At 41.9% G+C, this 18,595-nt stretch overlaps 1 protein-coding gene across 1 annotated transcript in view; it reads left to right on the top strand.

Moving 5' to 3' along the window:
- The window catches only part of TTC12 (tetratricopeptide repeat domain 12), a 46,936-nt gene that overhangs the window by 14,632 nt on the left and 13,709 nt on the right, over nucleotides 1-18,595 (top strand). The window contains exons 8-14 of the mRNA XM_028517518.2: nucleotides 3,142-3,201; nucleotides 8,015-8,086; nucleotides 12,238-12,298; nucleotides 12,705-12,893; nucleotides 14,044-14,113; nucleotides 14,946-15,034; nucleotides 17,487-17,655. Of these exons, the coding sequence (XP_028373319.1) occupies nucleotides 3,142-3,201; nucleotides 8,015-8,086; nucleotides 12,238-12,298; nucleotides 12,705-12,893; nucleotides 14,044-14,113; nucleotides 14,946-15,034; nucleotides 17,487-17,655 (710 nt within the window). The remainder of the gene's footprint in view (nucleotides 1-3,141; nucleotides 3,202-8,014; nucleotides 8,087-12,237; nucleotides 12,299-12,704; nucleotides 12,894-14,043; nucleotides 14,114-14,945; nucleotides 15,035-17,486; nucleotides 17,656-18,595) is intronic.

Raw genomic sequence — 18,595 nt, 5'->3', positions numbered from 1 at the left:
TGTTTCTTCTTGCCGGAGAGAAAACCTGCCCTTTCGTCACTCTGTTTTTCCCCTGGAGCTAATGTTATGATCAATAGATTGCTGGTGTAATTTAGATAAACCACTTGGAAAAAATAGTTCTTAAAATGTGGAAAAGCAAAAGAATAGGGAAGTTACAGGGTGTTGAATTCAGGCTTTAAAAAGAGCAGAAGAAAAAAAGAAAAGAAAAAGGTGGTAGAGAAATTGTTTAAGCCCATTTAAACCTTTTCAGAGTCTGTATGAATCCCAAATAGCAATGTCATGAAATCATGGCTACAATTGTCTAGAAGGATGCTAGCTTACTTCTCATGTCCTCTGACTTTCAAATGCAGCCCTCATCCCAGGAGGAAAGGATGGTTCCTTATAGAACAGAAAGCTCAAAGTTGTCCACTTCATTTAGTACAGAATCCAAGTTAATGAAGGCACTACATAGCAGCTTCTTTTCTAGTGATGCAAGGAGGTGCACTGCAGGAATTCATTAGCTGTCTATTGCCTGTTCCCTCCTTATTCCGGTTGAATGCTGGCATTCCGCATGAGTTATAACACTGACTCCATAATTGGCTTGACCATGGAAATACCTCATCGGATTTATTGATAAGAATGTGACAGTGCCCAAGGACAGTTCTGATTATGGGCATACCTGCTTGGAGTATGGGCTGAACTAGTGGTTGATGCAGACACTGGCCCGCAGTGTCTGAGTCTTTATGGATGAAATGAGACATTTCACACAGACTACTGAGTCCAGTGGAGGAAAAGGGACAGCATGGCTTTTCTCTCAAGGGGAGCAAAAGTCTTGGCCTTTCCTGTGACTGGCCTTTATTGGGTTTCTCAGCACATTACATGATGGTCCTCATTTACCATGCACAGGTTCGCTGTAGGTGGTTACCTTTTATAGAAAACAAAGGAGCCAATGCTGCAAATCATATCACAGAAGAGGGATATTTGCAAATGAAAAGGCAAAAGTGGTTGAACTGGTTACACTCATCCTTGGAAGGTTTAGCATGGATTTTAGGAAGTTACTTTGCAGTAAATGTCCTCAATTCAGGCTGAGGGAGTTTTTTAGCTAGAGCAAGACTCAAAGCGGCCTAGGCACATGGCAGGCCTGATTCCCCATGGGAGAACCTATCTGTGGGGTGGGTCTTGTGCATCTCCGAGTGGGAGCTGGGCCCCTGGCTTGCAGAATGAACTCCTGCCATGGTGACTGACAGGACTCTGGAAGAGCACTTTTTCTCCTGGTGCCTGGCTTTCCTTTCTTGTAACATAATGGGGTGATCACTGCTGCTTGTGAGGAACTTTCCAAAAGAAGAGCACTTAAAGTCTACTTAGTGAAACTTGATAAGAATTTATTGACCACCTGTTGTGTCCAGTAATTAATATAGAGGGCACAATAGCCATTGTGCTTGCTGTTAGACAATCTTTCATCTGTTTACACGCTACTAATTCTTTGAAACTCTAAGTGAACTAAATTTGATTTAGTTTGAGTGGATCACTGAATTCTGAGTTAATTTTTGATTTTCTAGATTTTCCCCAATTCTAGGAAGTCCCAAAAGAGTACCAAGGGCTCATTGTGATGGTCTAACTCTTAAATGTCAGCTCATTTCTTATATCTCTTTCTTCTTGCTATGTTTATGAGGAAAGACGAACTTTACCTTTTTTTGGTAACATCCTTATTGAAATACAGCCATCATACAATTTGCCCATTTAAAATATACAGATCACTGGTGTTTAGTGTGTTCACAGAGTTGTGCAGCCATCGCCACACTCAACATTTTCATCATCCCAGGAAGAAACCCTTTAAGCAGTTCCCCCCCAACCCCACTCCTAGCCCTGGGCAACTGATCTACGGTATGTCCAGTTTCTGCAACTTTAAGCAAAATGATGTATGATGAAACCAATTTACCCTAGGGTAATTGATATAAATAACTTAAGTTCCTACGGCATCTCACCAATATAACAAAGTGGCACTGAACAAAATTATGTTATTTGAAGACTGGCTGTACCTTCTATCCCTGAACATCTGCAAATTGTGGGCATTTTATGTAAGTGAAATGACATACTATTTTACCTATTGTGTCTGGCTTCTTTTATTTAACATAATCTTTTCAAGGTTCATCCATGTTGTAATATTTATCTTCATTCCTTTTTATTTCTGAATAATATACTATTGTATTGGATATACCACATTTTATCCATTCATCAGTTGATGGGTATTTGGATTATTTCAACTTCTTGATTAATACTGCTACAAACATTGGTGTACAAGTTTTTTTTGTGAACATATGTTTACATTCCTCTTGGATACATACCCAGGAGGAGCACTGCTAGATCATATGGTTACTGCACCTAACTGGTACAGTAGGTAACCTTTAGTCTATTGAGGAACTGGTGCCTTTCAAAATGGTTGTATCATCTTAACATTCCCAGTAACTGTGTATGAGGGCTGCAGTTTTCTTACATTATCGCCAATACTTATTATATTTTTGTTCCCTTTATCATTTGGTTTCCTCCTAGACTATTCACAGGGGTGTAGACTCTAGAAGCTAGTTCTTCCTTTGTAGATGTGTTCAGTGTGCTGTGTATTATCTTTTACTGCTCCAGATCCTGCTCCGCTCTGCTCTGTGCCCTGAGGCATGAACTCTGTGGACTGGCCCCTTAACTTCCCTGCCTTATAGCTTCCATTTGGGTTCAGCCAGTGAGGTCAGACGGAAGGAGGGCAGTGATGTTGGGGTATTTATTCTCCCAGCTTTTGCTGTAATAAAAGCTGCAGCTCCCATTAGGCAGCGCCTTTCACAAAGCTGCCCTCTTCTATTTTGTTCGTTGCTCCTCCTTCTGCCCCTGCAGTCTTAGCAATGGTGATGGCTGTTCACTGTTGCTAGCCCTAGGGTTCTGGCACATTCGTGCTGTCCTAAGTCCTAAGCCCTGCCCTCACCTTGTAAATAGTCCCTTTATTAAACTTTCCTCGTTACCTGAGCATGAGTATGCTATCTGTGACCTGCTGGGACCCTGACTGATACTGGTACGGACCAGTTACTTCTCATCACTATAGGACTGCTCTCTCTGTGTTAAATAAAGACTGCTTGCTACCGAGTTGTATGTGCATATCAGCTGTTTGTGTCATTACAGGCCTACATAAAACTTGGGGACTACCAGAAGGCAGTGGTGGATTGTGACTGGGCTCTGAAGGTAAGAAGGTATTTCCTCTTCCACATGATGGAGCTGGGCTTGCTCGGGCCAGATGCTTCAGTCCTGAAGTGAATACAGAGGAGCTGCTGATGTATTATGGTGGGAAAGGGTATAAGCGCTGCATGCAGAGCCTCAATTCTTCATCTATAAAATAGAATAGAATTGTTTGAGGGTTATGATAATACACGTAAAATATATGCTGCTTAGTCAGTACTCCAGAGAAGCTGCTGTTAATATTGGTTTTTCATGGCTTATGTTGCGACAACTTATCCTTTGCTATTGTATTATCAGAACTTTGCTTCATGTGACAATGGTAATGCCTCCTCTTTCTAGAGCCAATGGGAGCGTATTTCTGCAAAGTCATTCTTTCTCATCAGTTTGTGCTTTTTTCCCTCCAGCTGTAATAACTTGGAGATGTGGTATAGCATCCCCTATTTGTAGAGGATGCTACAAAATTCTTGTAGTAAAAAGAATTCCTATTGGTCAGCCTGGATACTAGTCAGGCCTCAGGCAGATAGCATAATATTGTGCTTGGTATTTACCAAAGTGTCTGAAATTTACCAAATTAGACATTTAAAGGCGGGGACAAATAAGAACTGTTGGTGGAAATATTAGAAGAGTTTTTTTAAAAGAAATGTCCCTAAGATCACTTCTTAGGGACATTTCAGATGCCTAAATATTTAAATAGCCCTCAATCCATGCTGCCTAAATTACTCTGTCATAGGGACTTTAACTAGGGAAAAAAAAGCAGTGCTTCTTACACTTCCTCACCAAAGAGCTCTTAACAGCACAAGCATGAACCCCTGGAGGGTGTAGAAGCAGAGAGCATGAGATTTCTTTTTAGACATGTGTTTTATCTTAAAACTTTGTGTGAATTTTGCATTGTGCTCTATAAAATTTATCTGCTTGTCTTAATATATTCATATTATTTTAAATAATATAATCAAGCAAAATTGAAGTACCAGGAGAATGTACCAGATTTCTTTTGTGACTTGACTCCCCAGTGTGGCACACCTACCCCAGCCACAGGAGCGCATGGCTCGAGATTGGACCACATTCTGACAGGAGCATATTGGCCACACCCACTTCCTTATTTTTTATTACGAGGGTAAGCCAGGGAAACAGGAGTGAATTAGAAACTCACCTTTGCTAATAATGGTTGTGAAACACTAAGATCCTCCAAAGCTGCCATCTGGCATGCTTGATTTCTTTATCCCTTAGAATGTATGGCAGCAAATCCTGTCCTGTGGTATTGTCGCAGTCTTTATGTTGCAGGAACTGCCCAAAGCCGAAGACATGGGGTCTTCACAGCTCCAGCATAGGTCCGCTAATCTGCTTTGTCACTTCATTGGGTCATGCTTTCTTTTTCGACCATCTCTCTGTAAGAGAAGAGAGGGACAATGACATTTTCCTCAGTGGCCCAGCAATAACAGCAGAGACCACCATGCTGCTTGCTGGCCATGTACTGTCTCATTTGAGCCTCACATTGTTCTGTTGTATTATGTTCAATACCACTGTTATCTTTATTTTTCTGACATGGGAACCTAGACTCGGAGGTTAATTAAGTAACCTGGGCAGGATCACACACATGGCTAATGTTGGTCTAACAGTAAGCTGGTGCTCTGAACCATCTACTAAAACATCCTCTTCACTGAAACCTTAAACCCCACAACCCCTGGCTGGTGGTCTCATTCCTTTCTGAGGAGAAATGAAATCACCTCTTGGAGCTTCCAGGAGTGTCTTTTCCAATCTGAAAAGGACCAAAGAGGAAATCACACCATCGTGCTGATTCAGGATAGCACACTGGTCTGTTTCCAAATGTTAATGGAAACACAACGTAATTAACAGTGAAACCCAGGAAAAGCAGGCCCAACAGAGCTGACATTAAAAACGCTGACACTCAGCAGCCAACCTTATTAAATGCCCAGCGAGGCTCCCAGTTGAAGATGTTTGGGTAAACACTTGGAAGAATGGAAAAAATGTATAAGGAGTTCTAAAAGCTGATATTGGTTGGCTTTACATCAGAGCTGTCAATTAAAAGGTTTCACTCTCTTTAAAAGTAATATATCAATAGTGAGTGTCCATGGCACTCCATTATTAATAGTATTAGTACCTTCTTACCAATTTAAGATTTTTGACACTTGGGAATTGGCAGAGACAAGCCCATGTGATGGCATTTCAAGACTGATGTTCCTTGTCAGGGAAGATAAGGCAGCAAAGCTGGTTTCCACTGGGGTCAGTCGCTTTCTCAGCACAACACTTCCTGCACAATAAAACACATCTTCTGGAGGCAGGATTCCTTTTAAGGGGGGATGGGATTCACCTGAGATAATCCTGGTGCCGGTCAACACATAATCAGAGAAGAAAAGGGAAAAATCCGTTAGCAGCCCTCTGCCTCAGTGCCTGAGGAAGGTAGTCGCAATGACCCCCTATTGCATAGACCCACAGAAGGCAGGACCGGGCTCGGGGGCCTGCTTTTCCTCACTGTGACCTGGTTCTGCAAACATGGGCTCTCGTGAGCAGTACTACAGTCCTCTCTTTTCCCTTGACCATGCCTTTCTTGCTTCCTCTATTCCCCACTCTGTGAAGTCTCCAGGGTTCAGTTCTTGGCTCCCTGCCTTTCTTCACTCTGCAGTTTCTCCCTCAAAACTCTTGTTTCCTCTCATGTGTTCAACTCTCATCTCTGCAAATGGCTCTCCGTCCTAATCTCCCAGGGCTGCAGGTTTTCATCTGCGTGTCTGGGCATCATCTGAAACAACCTCTTCATTTTCCCACCCAACCCGGACTGACCTACCTCTTTCTGCTGATGGCACATGATGTCTTCCAGGCATCTGAACTCTGAACTTTTGACTTGACATTCTCCTTTACCCCTATCATTTATGGTTAGTTGATGCTGCTCAATTCTTTCTTTGACATAGCTCTGGCATCTGCACTTTCGCTCCCACTGTCACTGGGACATCACTTGTTAGCCCCTCATTTGAAGTGATTTTTTGGTCTCCTCCCTTATCTCTCTGCCTTTTCCTCCTCTAGTCAGTTCTGCACACTGCCTCCAGACCAGTTTTCCTGCCCACAGCCACGGATCACATCCTCCTCTAGCCTGGTATTCAAGGCCCCCACATGGGCACACTTTCTACCTTACCCCTTCCAGCCTCCTCTTCCCTCTGCCTCACACCTGCTCCTTGTTCTGGACTGTCCACTGAAGCCCCTTGTCCTCTTCGACCTCTGGACCTTGCTCACCCCATTCTCCCTTCATCCTTCTTTCTTCACCTCCATATCATTCGAGATCCAGCTCTGATCCCTCCTCTTTGCATGCTCTTTGTTAGGCTATATTTCTTTGGAGTGTACTTCCTTCTACTAAACTGCTGTAGCACATTTCTGAAGGAGTTTTTGTGTAATTTTTAAGCCATTGGGACCTGGAATCAAATGGCCAGATTTTAAATCCTAGCTCTTTCACTTAGCATCTATGTGACCTTGAACTTCTCCAATCTTTAGTTTCCTCATCTGTAAAATGGGCATAATAACTGTACTTTGTAGAGTTCTTATAAGGTTTGTATGAAGTAATGTATTTGAACCCTATGGGAAAGACTAAACACTAATGCACCATCGTTACTATTACACTGCCATTCACTTAGTAACAAATCAAGAAATGATATTTATAAAAATTCATGCATCTATAAAGGGCTCTCCAATAACAATTATTACTATTCTATTGTTATTTAGCTTTTCTTTACATTGTTTTTGGTTCTGAAATGGATTGCTATTGTAACTGCAGCAACAGCCATTGATAGCATGTTACCGACACTGCACTAATGTTTTACAAGTGTTTCTTCCTCACAACAGTCTGAGAGGGAGAGAGACACTATAATTATCTTCACTTGCCACTGAAGATAATTATTCCTTTGAAGAATGTGAGCATCAGGAGAGTCAGGCAGCCTGGCCGGCATCCCACTTCCGGTGAGAGGCACGCCAGGGGTTCGCCCAGGGCTTTTTAGACTCTTGAGCTTCACGCGTAACCTCTTTAGATCGAAACCTCTGAAGGGCATCTGACTCGATGTGATGCCTTGCACCTAAAAGGGATTCAGTTACTTAATTGGATGTTTTAAATGACAGTTTGTATTTCTGGGCTAGTTGTTCCCTCTGGAGTTACAATAGTTAGAAGCAGGCAGGTACAGAGCCCCCATGCACATGGTTCAGCCTTGGCCCTAGGTTTCCGTCCTCCCCTTTGAAGGCACCCCTCCTGACCTTACATGATAAGAGTACAAGCTTCCGGTATATATGTTGTAGTTTATTTCAGGAGAAGGACTTCCCAAGCCTAATGAGATGTAATAGTATTTACCCAGAATAAATTGTACTGTCTTCTAATAAAGCAATGGTTCTCAAACTTGGCTGCATATTTAAATCACCTGGAGAGTTAAAAAAATATTGATGCCTGGGCCCTGTCCCAAAGTACAGTTTAATTGGTGAGGGGTTCAGCCTGGCTGTCAGAAGTTTTATAAGCATCTCAGGTAATTCTATGTCCCACTAAGGTCAAGAGGTCTTCTAAACTAAGGGTTTCTGGTTTCCTGACTGTCATTAAATGGAAAGAAAAACTGACAAGTATTGTTAGTTGGCTTGATAGAGAGCCTTCTTGTGTATCCAGGCTCCTTGCAGACAGTTAGTCTGGTCACAGATGCATGGAAAAGTCTTAGTTGTCAACTGTAGGAGCTGTCCTGAGAACAAAGCTCGTCCTTCACTCAATTAACTAGGCAGTTAGGGAAGTGCTGGTGACTCCAAATCATCTGAAACATCTAATTAGTCACCCTCTTTTATGCAGTGTGATGAAAAATGCACCAAAGCATATTTCCACATGGGAAAAGCTCACCTGGCTCTAAAGAACTACAGTGTGGTAAGTTCATAAAGGAATGTAAGTGGCATGTTTGATTGATCACAGAGCTCTGCTTCAGATTGTCTCTCCTCCAAGTTGATTAGATATTAATCCACCTTGTAGTATTTTCCAGGATAAATCTTTAGATCTTAGAGTTGGGAAGGATGTTAAGGGTCATCAAGTACAGCCCACCTGCTGTATAAACCACTCTGCAGTATCTTCTGCCAGTGTTCACGGAGCCCTGGGAGAAGCATTTCTTAAGAGAAAAGACAAAGCAAAAAAATGAAAACAAAATTTACTTGTAATCTCATCACCCAAAAGTAATCGTGCAGGTGTATATTCACACCAAGGTATTATATATTGTTAACAGCAGCTTTATTGAAATACAATTCACATACCAAATAATTTTTCTCTGTAAAATATACAGTTCACCAGTTTTTAGTATACTCAGAGTTGTGAAACCATCACTACAATCAATTTTAGAACATTTTTGTCACTCCCCCCAAGAGCCCTATACCCATTAGCAGTCACTCCTTATCCCTCCACCCCAGCCTCAACCCTAGACAACCACTAATGTGCTTTTGTCTCTATACATTTGCCTATTCTAGACTTTTCATCTAAATAGAATTATACAGTGTATGGGTTTTTGTGGCTGGCCTCTTTTACATTGTGTAATGTTTGCAGGGTTCATCTGTGTTGTGGCATAGCACTTCATTCCTTTTATTGCTGAATAATGTTCCATTGTATGGAGAGACCACATGTTTATCCATCAGCTGATGAGCACTTGGGTTGTTTCCACTTTGGGCTATTATGGACAACCACATACAAGTTTTTATGTGGACGTTTACAATACCTAGGAGTAGATCTGCTGAGTCACATGATAACTCTATGTTTAGCCTTTCGAGGAACTGCCCAGTGTTTTCCAAGGTGGTTGCACCACTTTTATATTCCTACCAGCAGTGTATGGTTCCAGTTTCTCCACATCCTGGAGAAATAACAGTACTTGTTATTATCTGTCTTTTTGATTATAGCCATCCTAGTGGGTGTGAGTGGTATCTCATTGTTGGTTTGATTTGCATTTCCCTAACTGCTAATGATGTTGAGCATTTTTTCATGTGCTTTTTGGCCATTTGCATATGTTCTTTGGAAAACTGTCTCTCCAGATCCTTTGCCATATTTGTATTATGGATACAAGTCCCTTATTGCATAAATGACTTGCAAATATTTCTACTACTCTTTGTGTTGTTTTTTCACTTTCTTGATGATGTCATTTGTAGTAGGACAAAATTTTTAATTTTGATGAAGTCTAAATTTACCTATGTTTTTCTTTGGATGCTTATGCTTTTGGTGTCATTGCTAATCTAAGATTTACTTCCATTTTCTTCTCAAAGTTTTATGGTTTTAGCTCTTAAATTTAGATCTCTGATCCACTTTGAGTTAATTTTTGTGTATGGCATAAGAAAGGGATCCAGCTTCCCACTTTTATATGTGTATATCCAGTCACCTATCACCTTTCTTCAAAAGACTTTCTGTCTCCCACTGATTGATTTTGGCACCCTTGTCAGAGATCAGTTGGTCATAAATGCATGAGTTTATTTCTGGACCCTCGGTTTTGTTCCATTGATCTATATGTCTGTTCTTACACTCATACCACATTGTCTTGATTCTTACAGCTTTGCAGTCAGTCAATATTGAACTGGGAAACAGTGTTCTACATTTACTCTGTCTTTTCAAGATTGTTTTAGTTATTCTGGGTTTCTTGGTTACCATACAAATCCAGGATCAGCTTGTCAATTTCCACAAAGAAGCCAAATGGAATCTTGATGGAGATTACATTGAATCAGTAGATCAATTTGGGGAGTATTGGCATCATAACAATGTTAAGTCTTTCAATCCATGAGCATGGAATGTCTTTCAATTTACATGATATTATATTTTTAAAAAGAAATTACCTTTGCCCTGGCTGGGTATTTGGTTAGGGCATCATCCTGATATGCCAGGGTTGCAAGTTCAGTCCCTAATCAGGACTCATCATACAAGAATCAACCAGTGAATACATATATAAGTGGAACAACAAATAGATGTTTTCTCTCTCCCCCTTTCTTTCTCCTTCCTCTCTCAACAATCAATAAATTTAAACAATTTTTTAAATGTTGCCTCCTATTATACATTTTTAAATTATTTTCTTCATTGGATTTTAATTCTAAAAGTAATGCAGTTTTATTGTAATAAGATCAGTAATAGAGAAGTAAAAAAAGTCCATCTTCCCCTCTCTGCCAAATTCTATTCACTCATTTATTCATGCAATTATTTCACTCAGTATATATGTATTGCATGTTTTCTATGTTCCAGACACTGCCCTAGGCAACAGGAATACTGTAATGAACAAACAAAAATTTGACTTAATTGAACTGATATTCTTGGGTAGGGGTGGCTAGGAGACAGATATCAAATTAAATTGATGTGTCATATGTTGTTTAGTGGTAGTGTTTTTGGAGAAACTAAATCAGGAAGCAGTGAAGGTATAAAGTGGTCAGGGAGGACCTTTTTAAAGCAAAGGAGGTAGTGAGGTAAAAAAGTATGTGGATATATAATGGTGGAGTGGTCCAGATGAAGAGATGGCTAGAATGGAGCAAGCAAGGAGGAGAATGATAAGAGATGAGGTCAGGCAGGTGATGGGGTGTGTGGGGGACTGAACCCTAAGGATCTTCCCGGCTTTGGGTGGACCTTGGATTTTACTTGGAGTTAGCTGAGAGTCGTTAGAAGGCTTTGAGTGAAGGAGTGAAATGATCTGCCTCATGTTTTAATGGCTTACTCTGCTATATTGAGAATATATTTTGGCATGGCAGTAAAAGAACAGAGAACTAGTTGTAAGGCTATTGCAACAAATTATTCGAGAGAGGAGATGATAGTTTGGACCAGTGTGGTGATGATGGAGGTGATGAGATTCTGGATATATACCAATAGTGAAGCCAACAGGAATTGCTGGTAGATTAGATCTAGAGTTAAAAGAAGTTTGATATAAGGTCACTGTCTTAGTCCTTTTGGGCTGCTATACAATAAACCAGGGGTCTTAAACCACAAACATTTGTTTCTCACAGTTCTGGAGTGTGGGAAGTCCAAGGTGAAGACACTGCAGATTGGGTGTCTGGTAAGGACCTGCTTCCCGTTTCATAAACAACCAGAAGAGTGAGCGAGCCTTCTGGGGTCTCTTTCATAGAGGCATTACTCTCATTCATGAGAGCTCCATCCTCATGACCTAATTACCTCCCAAAGGCCCCACCTTCTAATATATCACCTTGGGGTTTAGGTTTCAACATAGGAATTTTGAGGGGACACAAACATTTAGTCTCTAGCAGTTACCATATTTGATATGCGAGCGAGGCTTCTGCTCAGAGGCACTGTTCTCTGATTAATGAAATGTTTTTCTTCAGTTTACTTCTTAATCCTAACCTTCTAGACCAGCCTAATACAATAGCTCAGAACTGTTTTGTTTTTGTTTTTTCCTGGCTCTTTCTCTTGGTGCCTGGTTATATTACACTCTGAGCAGTTCTAGACATCCCTGAGGACAGTACTGCCCTACACCCAGCATCATGTGCCATGAACTAAACTCTTTCTTTTTCCAGAAACTTACTGTCTAACAATTTCTCCAGTGAGAGCCCCTCATTCTCAAGTTTTCTAGCTGACCCTTTCTTACATGATCAGCTCTCTTTGCAACCCTATACCTTTAAGTGGGACTCCTCATTACCTGTTCCCAAGCCTCTGTCAACAATGTCTCAAACTTTATTTATTTCTTTACTCCCTATGGACACATCTGACAGGTAGCCTCCTGTTCTCTCAGTGCAAATATCGTATCTACCTTATGATTATTCCTATCCCAGCCAGACATGACCCCCAAGAATTTAGGACTGGATATTTTCTACCACAGGCTATATGACAACACTATTTTTAAAAATAAATCTTGAAATATACCTGTTGCCTCACTGAACCAGAGAAGCCTAAACAAACTGTCAAGTATGTGCTGTGTTCCCATGCCTACCTCCTATGCTGGGAGCAGAAGGAGGCGGGGAGGAAATAAGGAAGAAGCCGAGCCCTGTGATACCCAGTGTCTTTCTTATCATCACCTTTGTCCCCTAACCACTTGTCAAGGTCTTGTTTTTTTTTTCCCCTAGTCTAGAGAGTGTTTTCAGAAGATGTTAGAAATAAACCCCCAGCTGCAGACACAGGTGAAAGGTGAGAATGTTCAATATACTTCACTTGAATTCCACTTTCCCTTTGTGCTCTGGCCTCTGGCTGCCTTCTGTACCTTCTCTGTGCCTGGCTGCAAAGCCACAGCCATGGCTGCCAACCAATGCTCTGTTAATAGGCTGCCCTGTGACTCAAATCTTTGTCTTTCTCTTTTCTACACCATCCTCCTTTAGAGCCATCTAGACAGGGAATAATGTTATTCTTGCACCCCCAAGTTGTTTTAAGGTTCTGAGTGCAGACTGCACTATTTCTAAAATCTTCCTCACTGAAGATGAGCTTGAATTGTTTTAATGCCTTATGCCTCTCAATGTCCCATCTTCAAAAAGGTTACTCCTTGTATGGTAATGTTGGTGTTAGGGTTGGTTTTTTGTTTACCTCCCTGTTTTGCCAGGTTACTTGAATCAAGTAGATCTTCGGGAGAAAGCAGACCTTCAAGAGAAGGAAGCCCATAAATTGCTGGATGCAGGAAAAAACACAGCCGTAACAACCAAGAATCTCTTGGAGACTCTTTCTAAGCCTGATCAGAATGCCTTGTTCTATGCGGGGGGCATTGAAATCCTGACTGAAATGATGAAGGACTGTAAGCCAGAGATGTGTGTGAGCGTGTTGTCGGTGTAAAGGGGCAGAGTGTAAAGGTCTGCCCTCATGACAAAGACTCCCTTCCTTCCACAAACATTGATGGAAAACATACTATAATGTAGGTGGTAAAGGGGGTGCATAAGAAAAATACCCCCACCCCAGCTACATCCTCTCCTCAGGGAATGCATGTGCTCGACATATATGCCATAAACACCACATGTGTGCAATGTAACACAGAACAAATACATAGCATGTGCTCATTCCATGTATACTTACATCACATACACACAGAACATGCACTCACATCATATCTACTTATATCACATATACCACATTCACACACCCATAATGTATATATAACACATCACACCATATCATATACTGCACATATTCACCCCTCATTCTGCTCCACATACCCTGAACATAGCCACGCACCCTTTGCATACTCTGCATATATACCCAAACACCCTGCACTTCCCCTACAAATCCCCAACCATAGGGATGTGGAAGGTGGAATTTTTGTAGGATAAACAACTGTAAGGTTCTCCCCAGTTACATTTAATGGTTGCTTAGGAGGTGTAAACAGTTTCAGAGCAAACACCAGCTCCTCCTGCTAATGAGAGCCATACTGCTGTTACCAGTTCTTGCAAATATTGATACGAGGGCTTAAACCGTTTTGTGACTCAGTGACAGGATGTTGTTGGTACAACTAGATGGAATCTCTGACTTCTTGTTATTGTATAATGGGGGCGCTCACATACTCCCTCCTATAGTTCCTTGGGAATTATAAGCATCTCTCTAGAGCATGGAAACAGCTTCAAAATGAATGTTGAAGAACAGATAGATATGCCAGTCCTTCCTGGAGGTTGAGCAGCTCCTGGAGATTTCAGGATAATGAGTTGTCAGATATGGCCCCACAGGGCCACCAGTCTCAGCTCTCTCTCTGAACAGGATGTCCCTCCCACTGGGGCCCTGGATGGCAGGTGACAGCTGTAGGTTTCAGAATGTAAAGGTATTTGTTTCTGCCCAAACTATAATTTGGTGAATTGACATTTCATATCAGGCTCCTTATTATCTGCTAGCTCTGTTACAGCTAGCCATCAGCCGGACAGTTCAGGAGTCTGACAGGGTTTCCTCTGAATTTGTTTCAGGCACAGAACAAACTTTATTCAGAACACATAATGGATTCAGTATCATCAGTGGGAATGAAGTCATAAAGAGGTAGGGATGTTTGTGGAGATAGCCAGCGTGAAAGCAAGGGAAAGAACCATTTGTCATGAAATCAGACACTGATCACACAGGCAGAGACTCCACTGGATGATACCACCATCAGTCAGCATTAGTGGCTCCTTGAAGAGTGCAGGGATGCTGCGTGAACACCCCTTGAACTCTGAGCCTCAGGTAGTTTGCACTGTGCCACAGTTAACTGTGGTGAGAAAAGGTTAGCAAAGCTTCTCAAGGTTTCTCCAAGCACTTCAAAGTCAGAGAAATGGCCATTTTTGCTGGTGTCCCACCAGTTGCAAGATTGCTATTTGTTCTTCTCCTCTTTTGGAATTTGCTGATCATTTCCATACATGAGATCAGCTGGATCTTGACTGATCCCATTTAAAATTCATCTTAAGGAAGACGCATATGACAGGAAGTTGTTTGCTGAAATTATTTTATTTTGTATTTCAGTTATTCTGCTGTAGTTCCTGAGGCTCAGAACACTGCTCTGGGTTTGAACCACCAGCCCATGTTTGCATGAGTGCTGAGGACCATGAACCCTAAGCGGGTGCTAGCCCAGCATTCAGTGGTCCTGATGTGACCAGTGCCCCAGGCCCTGGCTCACCACCCACCCAGCAGGCAGCCCGGACTTCCTCAGCCTGCAGCCTTGTCCTGCAGCTCTCAATTCAGTACTTAGTGGTCCTTTGGCCCTGGTGACCTACAGCTCTGAATTATAAAATTACTTTCTCAACCCCACATTATAGGACTCTGTTGGTAAAAATAAAACGAAATGAAAAGATCAAGACTGATTTCCAGTTTTAATATTGTTCTCTCTTCTCCATTCTAGGTGCTTTTCCACAGCAGGAAAAGATACTGTGGAAGAGACTGTGTGTGTGTCCGTTCTCAGGCTCTGGCAAGCAGTGTGCAGCGGGAACGGTAAGCCCAGATCATCACAGTTCACCATCATTAATGCCTATTAACATGGGACCTCCATGGGCAGGCATGGTTGTTTCCCCAGAGAAAAAGCATATGGATCAGAAACAAGGCCTGCGCTACAGTTATGTCTCTGGCATCCTTATAGCTGCCTTCACCATGGCCAAGGTCACTGTTAGCATAATGAGTGGTCTCACCACCTGGGCATTTGCTCTGCTCTCTGCAGACTCATGACATCTGCTCATGTGTTAGCAGTGGAGTGTCAGAGTTTTTCCTTTCCTGTCTGCCTAAAAATACTGTTTTATAATTTTTTATGTTGTTATTATTATTAATTATTTTAATTTTTTGCTGACTGCATTACCCATTTTAGCATCATGAGCTTTACAGTCATCTCTGCCAGCATCTTGTGACACTGATTAGTGTGTAATATTGGAACAGTAAAATGTTATAGAGATTTTATTTACCTTGTTAACTTTTAGCTTTTTACGTATTAGCATCTTCTGGGGTTTACTAAGTTTTTGCTGTTGCTTCTGTCTTCACCTGACAACATGCCCGCTGACTCTACAGAGAGGGGAAGGGAGAGAGATAGAGAGGAAAGGAAACATCACTGCAAGAAACATTGATCAGTTGCCTCTCATATGCACCCTGACTGGGAATTGAACCCTCAACCTGGAGTGTTGTCATGGAACAACACTCCAACCAACTGAACCACACTTGCCAGGGCTGGGGTTTACTAAGTTTTTACAGAATCTGATCACTTTTGTGACCTCGGTGTAATAAAAAATTTCACTATTTCCCTTATTTTTTTTAAACTATTTTTATAGGAAAATATCTGACATTGGACACAAAACACTGAAAATGAGAATAATGATGGCTGTGTCTCCTTTTCACAGGGCTCCTGTGAGAAACCAGTGGTAGAGGTTGTGGATGTAGTTTGTAAACTAGAAAATGCTAAATATGAGATAATAATTTTTTTTTCTTGATTTAGTAAAGTGGAGGAATCATCTTGAGTTCTAGAAAACCAGAGAATCAGAAGCTTCTTCCCTGAAGGGAATTATGCTCAGACTAATATCATTACCAAGGTACCCTGTTACTCTATAGGATGCTGTAATGCCCAGGTTGTGATTTTGCAAACCCTCCTACAGAGGAGTGGGAGGATAGGGCTTTGTCATGATGTGAACAGGACATACTGTCCTTCTGTATAACCCCAACTTCTTCAGCCAGCGTCCTACTTTGCTTTCTGTGAACCTTGGGGTCACTTTTTTCTTTAATATATGAAAATATATTGTCAGGTATAGCCTGTGATGTAAATGCTCCATCTCAGATCAATGACATTTTGGTATGTCCAGTTCAATAAGTACAAAGCAGTTTTTAAAAAGGACAAGGGACTGCTTAAAAGTAAGGACATAGAAATATGTCCATGGTATGTTGTTGAGTGGGAGAGAGAATCCAGGTACAGTGTAGGATGTATCATTTTTTTTTCAGCAATGTATTCTTTTTTTTTGTTTATGCTATTACAGCTGTCCCCGCTTTTTCTCCCTTTGCCCTCTTCTACCCAGCCCCACCCTCTCCTCTTCCTCAGTCAACCCCCACATCGCTATCTGTGTTCATGAGTCATGCATGAATGTTCTTTGGGTAGTCCCTTTGTCGTTTTCATCCAGCACTTCCCCTTCCGTCCAGTGACTGTAACCTTTTTAACATTGTTCATTCAAGAGGTGAGCAATAGCTCCTCTCAGGATGAGCTTACCTGGAGGGGGCACAAAGACAGGGACTTTTATTTTCAGATTTATTCTCCTTCCGTTATTTCAGTTGTTTTCCAATTAATAAAAAACTGTGCAGACTCTGCTCTGTTTCATAGCTTAGCCTCACACTCCAGCTGTTCCCCTGCCTGCCCTCAAACAATTCACACACTTGGACCCAGGTGAGGGGGTAAATCCAATGTCACTCCCCTGGAAACAGCTTATAGTCTGGGAGGGGGCATGCTTTAGTAATGAATGTTCTTGGGGAACAGTCTGATTTTGCAGAAAGAACTCAATGGTTGCTTTGGCCATTATAGGAAAGTTGATGGTCTAAAGATATTCCACAGTTCAGCTGACTTCTTTTCCTTTCCTTGCATTTCCAGATACATATACCAAGGAGCCTTTGACAAGAATAATAATAGCTAATGTATTTGTGCCAGTCCCTTCTGTAAGCATACCCTATGGTCACTCGTTTAATCCTCATGACAGCTCTGTTAGGTCGGTCACCTTCCCCATTTCACTGATAAGGAAACAGAAGCGCAGAGGAGTTAGATAGGCTAAGGTCATTTGCCTTATCATTCAGACCTAGAAGTTTGGTTCTAGAGAGTCATGTCTTTACATTTCATTGCCCTGCCTCTCAAATGAGTAGAGAAGAATTGAGTTGGTTTAATTGCTGTCATGATGTGCACAAGGTGAATGATCCCTGTGTTTGACAGAGGAAAACCAGCGCCTGCTTGTGACACGCCCTGACTCAGGCAGGCTGCTGCCCTCCCTCTTGGCCTCGGGGGTCCTGACCATCCAGGAGCAGAGCCTGGCCCTGCTACTGCAGCTCGCCCAGACGGAGAATGGCCGGAGCCTGATCATCAGCCACCTGGACCTGACCCGGTAAGGCTCTGCTGGTCTGGTCTTCCCTGAGCATCTCAGAGCGTCACCTGCCAAGTTGAGACTGGCCTGTCTCCCTTCTCATATCTCTGGCACAAGAGGTGGCGTCAGACTTAGTTAAGGACCAATAACAGATAGAGCCTTTGAAAGGTATACTCCCTCATAGGGACCTGCAGGAAGACTCCTGTCTGAACCTAGTACCTGGACAGTGTCACTTTTCCTGAGCGTGCTTCCATCTCGCAGGTCCTGCAGACTTTGTGAGGCCAGCACTCCCAAAACCAGATTGGGAACCAACTTTCAAATAGGCCATTTAATTCTACCCTTTCACCTCAGTCCACGCTCCACTCTGTTCCTGCCCTTACTTTTTTTCTTCATACCTGTTTGAGGTAATACTGTCTGACTTTGCGTATCCTTAAACCCTTTCTGGAGCACTATAGAATACATATAAATAACACACATCTCAAACACTGTTACGTGTCGATTTTTCCAGGCTTAAAGTGATAGGAACAGAACGTGCCTCTACCCGAAGCAGACTTGATTTTTAAAAAAATCACTGAACCAGAGTGATTCTGCCCATTGCTCTGCAGCCTAAAGATTACTAGTTTGAACATGTGAAATTTCCATTTTTTTATATCAAAAGTGCATATTGGCAATTTCATGTAGTTTATTCAACCTAATAGAAACAGTAGCAATAATTATAGTTTGCATTGTAAGTGCTTCTTACATAATCTAAAAACAGAATTTGGCCTCTGATTCTTTTCATTACTATCTCATTTAATCTCTGTAGACAATATAAGTGTTATTGCTCCATTTCACACCAGGGCAGGAGAGACTGCAGCTGGTAACAGAGGGTATCTCACCAGCTGTCTCCAGGCTTTAAAGGCTCCCACACTCTGTTCCCAGTAAGACAAATGGCCAAATCTGAAACTGTCAGTGGGACCTC

The sequence above is a fragment of the Phyllostomus discolor genome, chromosome 6 (assembly GCF_004126475.2).
Source record: "Phyllostomus discolor isolate MPI-MPIP mPhyDis1 chromosome 6, mPhyDis1.pri.v3, whole genome shotgun sequence".
Taxonomy (NCBI): Eukaryota; Metazoa; Chordata; class Mammalia; order Chiroptera; family Phyllostomidae; genus Phyllostomus; species Phyllostomus discolor.
Note: the sequence above shows the minus strand (reverse complement) of the source record. Positions and strands in the feature narration are given on the sequence as shown.